The following is a 7,268-nucleotide window of genomic DNA, read 5'->3' on the forward strand; positions in this document are numbered from 1 at the left end:
CACACACACACACACACACACACACACACACACACACACACACACACACACACACACACACACACACAGTGGAACACTGGTGCTGCTTGTTTCCCTGCCTGGGCCTTTGAACAGTTCAATGAGGACTCTTTTCAGCAAAGTGAATAGCCCCTCTGATTCCCCTCCACATCGTGTGTGCGTGTGCGTGCCTCGTGCACGTCGGCGCGTGCGCAAGAGTCACGGCTCTGTGGCAAATGTGTGTGCGCGCGTGGGTCCTTCATCTTTTGTGTGGGCCCAGCTGAGGGGCGAGAGCTGTTCTGCATGTGGCTCGGCCTCACAAACGAGCTGTTCAAAAGCCCCCCGGGGGGAGGAGGGGGACGAGCTGATCCTTCATTGCTCTTCATATTGAACCTGGGACAAGATTAACTCAACCTTAAATGCGTGGCCTTATCCACTCAAGTGCGTTACAGTTGTGATTATTCACAGAGGACAAAGTGATAACGGGATGAGTTCAGGGTTAATTTCTCCGTCCGTTTGATTCTCTGCTCTGAAGACGGCACTGCCTGCTTTGCTGCTCCCAAAATCATCAACTTTTCAGTTTATATGTTTCCAAGATAAAATGCTTTCAATTATGCATTCCATTTAGAGGATGCTTTTATCTGAAGAGCCTAGCAAAGCCATAAAAGCATACTTTTAGTCTGTACCCTATTCCCCAAAATCAACCCACTAAGACAGGAAAAAAGCCTACATACAAATAAAAAGCTTTCAGTTTATTCGTCTGTCTGTCTGTTTGTTTGTTTCCGAGAAAATAAGTTRGTTTCACTCCATTTCTTACTCCGTCCACTGCCTGTATGTCTTTGCTTTAATGAAAGTCTCCCTCTAGTGGAAAAGATGTGCAACACACCACCAAAAACACCATGAGCAGCAATACGTGTGAATTTTAAATTTGTTCCCTTTTTTTCCCCCCACATTCTCACATCATTTTCCATCCTAGGTGATAATTTACCAGAACGGCCAGGTGTTCCACCTCGCCAACCACCTCAATGGCCGTGTGGGCTTCGTGGCCACCATGCCAAGCACAAGTGCCTCCATCTTCATCAACAACACCCAGCTGTCTGACACTGGGACCTACCAGTGCCTGGTCAACAACTTTCCAGACAGAGGGGGACGAAACATCGGCGTCATTGGGCTCACAGTGTTAGGTAACCGACTGAACACCGCATCATGAAAGTCTTAGTAAACAGGGCAAGAAAAAATTGGGGATTTTTTTTAAAGCACGGTTGGTTAAATCTGTTTTAAAATAGTAGCAATAAATTATTTTTATTAGATGAGATTTTTTTAATATATTTTCTCTGCAATGAGCAAAATAATGACTTTTGCGTTGTAAAGTGATTACCGTGACACCACCCACTCTCTTCCCGTCTGCCAGTGCCCCCCTCGGTGCCAGCGTGCCGAATCCAGGGAGCGCTGGATGTTGGCAGTGACATCATGCTGTTCTGCAGCTCAGAGGAAGGTATTCCCACGCCGTCCTATTCCTGGGAGAAGCTTGATGCGCTGCCCAGACTGCCGCCTAACGCCATGCAAGGTATTACAAACAAGCTGGCCGTCGGAGTTCCCTTTTGCCCCACCTTTACTGGTAAATGTCACACACGTAGCGGAGCTAAGAGTCCAGTGCCTTCATCAACCTGTCATGTGCCAGGCCCAAGTTACCACCTGCCCAAACGTTTCCCCTTCCACTAACCCAACACTTGGTTGATGGATTGATGGATGAGATCTGGTGAATGAGTTGTGTGTGTTTCAGGAAGTGAGAAAAAATATTTTGTTTTTGAGGAGTTTTTGGTGTTTGTATTATATCCAGACTCATGCTGAACACCATCTCTGCCAATATTTGCGGATGACATGAGGTGCTAATAAATGTTTTAAATAATTATCATGAAATCAAATCTGTTTTTCAATAAATATTTCTAAATATATCTGGTTCCTGGCCAGAAGATAAAGCTTGTTTGGGGCTATGGCATAAACCCCTGGTCTAGTGGACTGTCCTTTCTTTTCCAGCCCACTTACACAATGACAGTGTCTTCATCACCAGTCTGTACACTACTGGTTAGTGGAAGTTTTTTTTTTTATGCAGAGACTGCATTGGCTGCAGATAAAATACTTTCATTTTTTTAGAAACTATGTGGAAAAGTTAATTTAGGTGAGCTTCATATAAGATCTTTTCTTACTGTAATGACATTTCATATTGGTGCATCCATAATTTTCATCTGTGACATCTAGCATTTCCTGAGCAGATAAAAAGATCTGACTGTTGACCAATGTGGCTGAAATCTATTAGAAAWTTTGAGCACATTTTGAAACATTCCCTGTAAAGTACAGCTGTGTAATCCAATCCATCCACCTCTTGTTATCTGCAGCCTTTGTTTGACAGCACAGCTTCTATTAGCTGGTGTACAGCTCCCTCTGTTGGTGTGTGTGAAGTTTTGATTTGTATTCTTGACAGAAAAAAACAACAACATTTACCTGTTGTTAGCAGCTGATGTTTTTAGTTGATGCTATAGTAASTTTAAATACTCTGTGTGTGTCCACCAGACCAGATGCAGGGGACTGTCGCCCTGAGAAATATCAGCACCAGCACCTCAGGACTCTACCAGTGCACCTCCAGCAACGCCATTGGCAAGAGCACGTGTGTGCTCAACGTGCAGGTTGTAGCACGTAAGTCACCTGGAACACTAGTTGTTTGRTTTGAGTGGAAAAGTGTTGTTAGTTTGAAGGGAGGACTTACTGTGTTTGATTACATCACCTGAGACGGACTTCAAGTATTAATCAGTTGAACATGCACATCCAATAGTGAAATCTGAGACTTTCATTAACATCTGTCATGTGCTTCTTGAAATATTTTGATTTCCTTTGCAACTAGGTTTTTATTTTTTTATTTTGGTAGCATAAATGCACTTTTTTTGTTTTGTTTTCCTTATCTTTTTGTCCGGGCTCACACGTACTGAAGTRTCCCTTCTATTATTAAAGAACCAATCAGAAGCCGTTGTGATCAGGGATTTGCAGCCTCCGACTCCTGGCCAACATGCAGCTCTTGGGTTCTCTTATGAGTTATGGAAATCAGAAAAATGTTAAGAATTAGAAGTAAAAGTTTGGTGAGTTTGGAGTTTGTAGGTGGACGTACAGTATGCTGGATTAGTTAGCTCAAAGCTTTGAAGATTTTAAATTTGAAGAATAACAAATTTATTTCAAGGCCTTTTAGACCTGTGTGAATGAAGCCTTTAAGTATTTGAATTTCATTTATACTTTCCATACACATCAGAATTTTCTCGTTTTGTCTCTCCATCTTGCAGCCCAGCCACAGAGTGTTGGTCTAATAGCAGGAACAATCGCTACAGGAATCCTCGCCGTCATTATCTGCTCACTGTTAGTGGTGGTCACTCTCTTCTACTGGAAGAACAAGAACAAATATGAGGAGGAGGAGATCCCCAATGAAATCAGGTTGGACTTATTTGTTTTTCTCTCTTAAATTATTAGGCCTGAAACTCTTTCTTCAGAACCCTGCTTCAAAAGATTTGGATGAACACTATCACMTAATAACCATCATTTTATGATCTAATGTCTGAATAAAAATATTCTATATAGTACTTTTATATTTTATATGTAAAGTGGATATGTTNGTGGATATGTTATCAATAAACATTGTATGTTTTACTAGGAAGTGAGACCAGTGATTTCTTTTATATTCATGAAAACTAATCTTATTTAGCACATCTGTTATAATCCTGCATTTTTTCCGCTCTGATAATTGTGTTCTTAGAAGTTTAAACTGTAAAAGAGTAACGGGTCGTGTCTTCTAAAAATCAAAAACAAGAATATAAGAATGTGTTTTCTGTTAGTGCTGTCATCACAAAGACTTCGTTCAGAAAACCTTGGTCAGTAAATTGGATTTCAAGTTCGGAGGACTCGCAGTAATCGCATCTCCTGGCAGCTTTTTATTTCATCATCACAAACCAATTTGTCTTTTCAGACAATCTGCGTACTTCTGTCTGTTAACTTAGGTTGCAATTTCACCCTGTAATTATTCCAAGAATCATCTTGTGGAAAATTATATTATATTATATATCTATTTTTTTTGGTTGTTTTTGTTTTTGACTCAGATCACATTAAATCATTTTGGGCTGAACTATGTTTTCCATTTTGGTATCATCCTGTAATGCTCTTCTTTGTATGTAGTATTTTCTGAAGTATATCAGAAGTCTAACAAAAGACCTACATTGTTAAGAAAAAAACACTAGAAAGTCCACTTTACCACAACCAGTTACTTTTGCCATTGAGACAGGAAAACCACCAGGTGGAGCAATGGCCACACCTRTAAAATTGGTGTCCCCCCACTGCACCCCACTTTGCCAGACAGTTTCATCCTGTGGAGTCCCAGGCTTTTGCTTGGTGTGCATTTTTAAATTTCTTTTAACTATATGGACTTAGTAAAAACTTACAACATAAAAAAACTTTTGTATCCGAGCAATTAATAAAAACCTAAAATTAGTCCTTCTAAGAACTGCTCCAAAATCAGCGCCTCAAGCTGAAATGGCAGGGTTGTAGGAAGTTATAGGCAGAACATTTTTAAAATAAATATAAATTTAGGAAAGGACAAGTTTCAAAGACCTGAGTAAAGTACTGTTTTTCTCAGTAAGTTGCAGTACATTTCCTATATGCATATCAGAAGGTGATTCCCTAAAACTTCTGTCACACTATAACATTTTGGAGAACTTAAGTTGGCATTTGTAAATTTTGTCCAAAAACACAGACGTATGCTGAATATGTAATAAAAATAACAACAAAAAAATTTATTGGAAGTCTCTTTTGGACATATACATACCATATTTGTAACAAAACAAAACCTGTGGGTAACTTATCCATGTCTTATCCTTGGCTTATACATAACGTAACTTACATAACCRAGTCTAACGTAATATACTCCAAAATGTTTGCAATTTCCTTTCATAAATCCACACAAGTTGTCTAAAACTTTAAAGGTCTTTACTTCAGTATTTACTAAAAAAAAATCTGTTTTAGCTTTGGTGCCACCCAAAGATCACAAACCAAAGCTAAAATATGCTAATAAATACACTTAAAGCCAAGATAAACTCTAGATTTGTTAGATAATCCCACGTAATTATGCTAATAATTTTAACTGTGGATGATTGTCTAAAATAAACAACATTTGCTTTGATGTGTCTTGTCAACAGAGAAGATGATTTGCCTCCAAAGCGATCTTCGTCAGTGAAGGCTTTCCACGCGGACGCCTCCTCCTCAGAGAACGACACGCTGACATCTACGAACACATACAACAGYCGCTACTGGCACAACCCCAAAACCAACTACGACACCAACTCCTACACTCGCTACAACGGAGACACTCGTCAGACCTTCACAGCCGCCGCCACACACGGAGCSCACGGACACACCCAGAACCCGGCRCAGGGACACAGCCCCGCCATCACGGCCCCAGGCTCCACCCCGCTGTCCCGCCACGCGCCGCCCACAACGGCGACAGCGACGTCGTTTGCCAACGGCAGCCACACGCTGCCCCCACCCAAGACTCTGGTGGTCACGACGAACTCGGCCCCGTCCCCTCCTGCCATGGTGCGCAGCAACGGCGCCGTGGGCCTCAAGCCCGTGGTGACGTCGGCGCTCGGGCACCACACGCACTCCTACGCCGTCAGCCAAGCGACTCTGGAGCGGATGGGGGCGGTGCCGGTCATGGTGCCTGCCCAGAGCAGAGCAGGCTCGCTTGTTTGAAACCTGGATTGAAGAAGAGTTCGTGTTTGAGAACAAGACTAATAAAAACCTGGCTGAATTTGGGCTGAAGCAGCCCAGCTACCCTTTACAGCTGTGTCTTTATGTGTGTCGACATTTTTAATAAGGAAAGAAAGAAACTGGTATTCTAAAGTGCAGAGTTCATTTAATGCCAATTCTTCAATGGACTGGATGATTTTTTTTTTTTTTTTTTTTGAGATGAACATATGCTTACATGAATTCCCGTCGTTTGAAGGATTTCTTCTGGGGGGTGACATGGGAAGTGGTTTCCCCACATGGATCACAAAGCTGGAGTAAGAAATAACCTAAGAGAACCTGAAATCTCAGATTTTTATTCAGGGCTGAATCTTTGTGATGATGTTGCATTTTTGTTCAGTTTTTTTTTTTTTTTTGGACTCAAAGCAGGAACAGTCACCTTCCTCAGTGAACATCTGCATGGTCTGACAGACGTAAGCTAGGACTCCCACATTAATGCATGTGTCCTTTGATTTGGGGGGGGGGGGTGTTATTTCTCACAAGTTCATTTCACTCCTGAATTTTCAATGACAGCAATAGTTACGATGACAGAGAAGTGAATGTTCAAAGATATGCTTAGAGTAACCAAAATCGTTTAAAGTTTAATAATGACGTGACGGTGGTGGAAATGGCCTTACGAGTTCAGAGCTGAAAGAAAGTTTTTAAGTTGTTTTTATGGTTGCAGTAGATTTTCTTTATGAACTTCAGCGAATGCAAATTACATCATGTCCAAGCACTTTTAAAACAAATTTTAATTAAAACATTTGTCTTGTGATTACCTGTTTTATACTAATAATATATGTTACATTTGTGTTACTATTTAAAATGACAGTTCAGATCTTCTCAAGTGGGTTTGTGTAATGCAGGGTTATGAACAAAAAAAACATTTTATATTGTTTTTCCAGCAGAAAATGACAATAATTAGGGTAAATTTTAGTACATTTTTTACAATCTGTGTTACAAAGCGCTTTACACGAAATAAATGCAGTACACAAGTAATAACATAATTAAACAAGTGATTTAAAAGCCTGATAGAAACAATGAAATAATGCAAACAAACATCACCAAAACTTACATAAACTGCATAGTGGTAGTATATATGACCCCTGCACATACGCAAAGCACTGATGCACCAGAACTCACCAGAATGGATTTTTTTTTTTGTTTTGGGTGGGGTGGCACTCATTGGTGGGCCCGTTGGATAGCCCTTCATCAGAGCTAGAGATTGAACAAAATCTGAAGCTCCTGTGTTGAATAGTTTTTGAGATATAAGCATTTTTGTATGTCCAGACCCCCACTTTTCAGATGAAGCCCCCTCTTCAAATATGAGGTCAGTTKTAAAACCGTTGGCTGGTGCAGTGTAGGTCGGACTCATCTACAGTCCWGCCAAATTCCATGCTGATCGGTGCAGCAAGTTCGTGCTACAGTAAATGAATAAATGAATGACTGAATGACTG

The 7,268-nt window shown here is 40.8% G+C and overlaps 1 protein-coding gene across 1 annotated transcript in view; it reads left to right on the forward strand.

Annotated features, from left to right (window-relative positions):
• igsf11 (immunoglobulin superfamily member 11) overlaps window positions 1–6,911 on the forward strand; it is a 186,126-nt gene extending 179,215 nt beyond the window's left edge. Inside the window, exons 4-8 of the mRNA XM_014011273.1 lie at window positions 974–1,181; window positions 1,409–1,564; window positions 2,569–2,691; window positions 3,327–3,474; window positions 5,226–6,911. Of these exons, the coding sequence (XP_013866727.1) occupies window positions 974–1,181; window positions 1,409–1,564; window positions 2,569–2,691; window positions 3,327–3,474; window positions 5,226–5,778 (1,188 nt within the window). The 3' untranslated portion in view covers window positions 5,779–6,911. The remainder of the gene's footprint in view (window positions 1–973; window positions 1,182–1,408; window positions 1,565–2,568; window positions 2,692–3,326; window positions 3,475–5,225) is intronic.
• The last annotated feature ends 357 nt before the right edge of the window (window positions 6,912–7,268 follow it).

Source organism: Austrofundulus limnaeus, unplaced genomic scaffold, assembly GCF_001266775.1.
Source record: "Austrofundulus limnaeus strain Quisiro unplaced genomic scaffold, Austrofundulus_limnaeus-1.0 Scaffold79, whole genome shotgun sequence".
In the NCBI taxonomy this organism is placed as follows: Eukaryota; Metazoa; Chordata; class Actinopteri; order Cyprinodontiformes; family Rivulidae; genus Austrofundulus; species Austrofundulus limnaeus.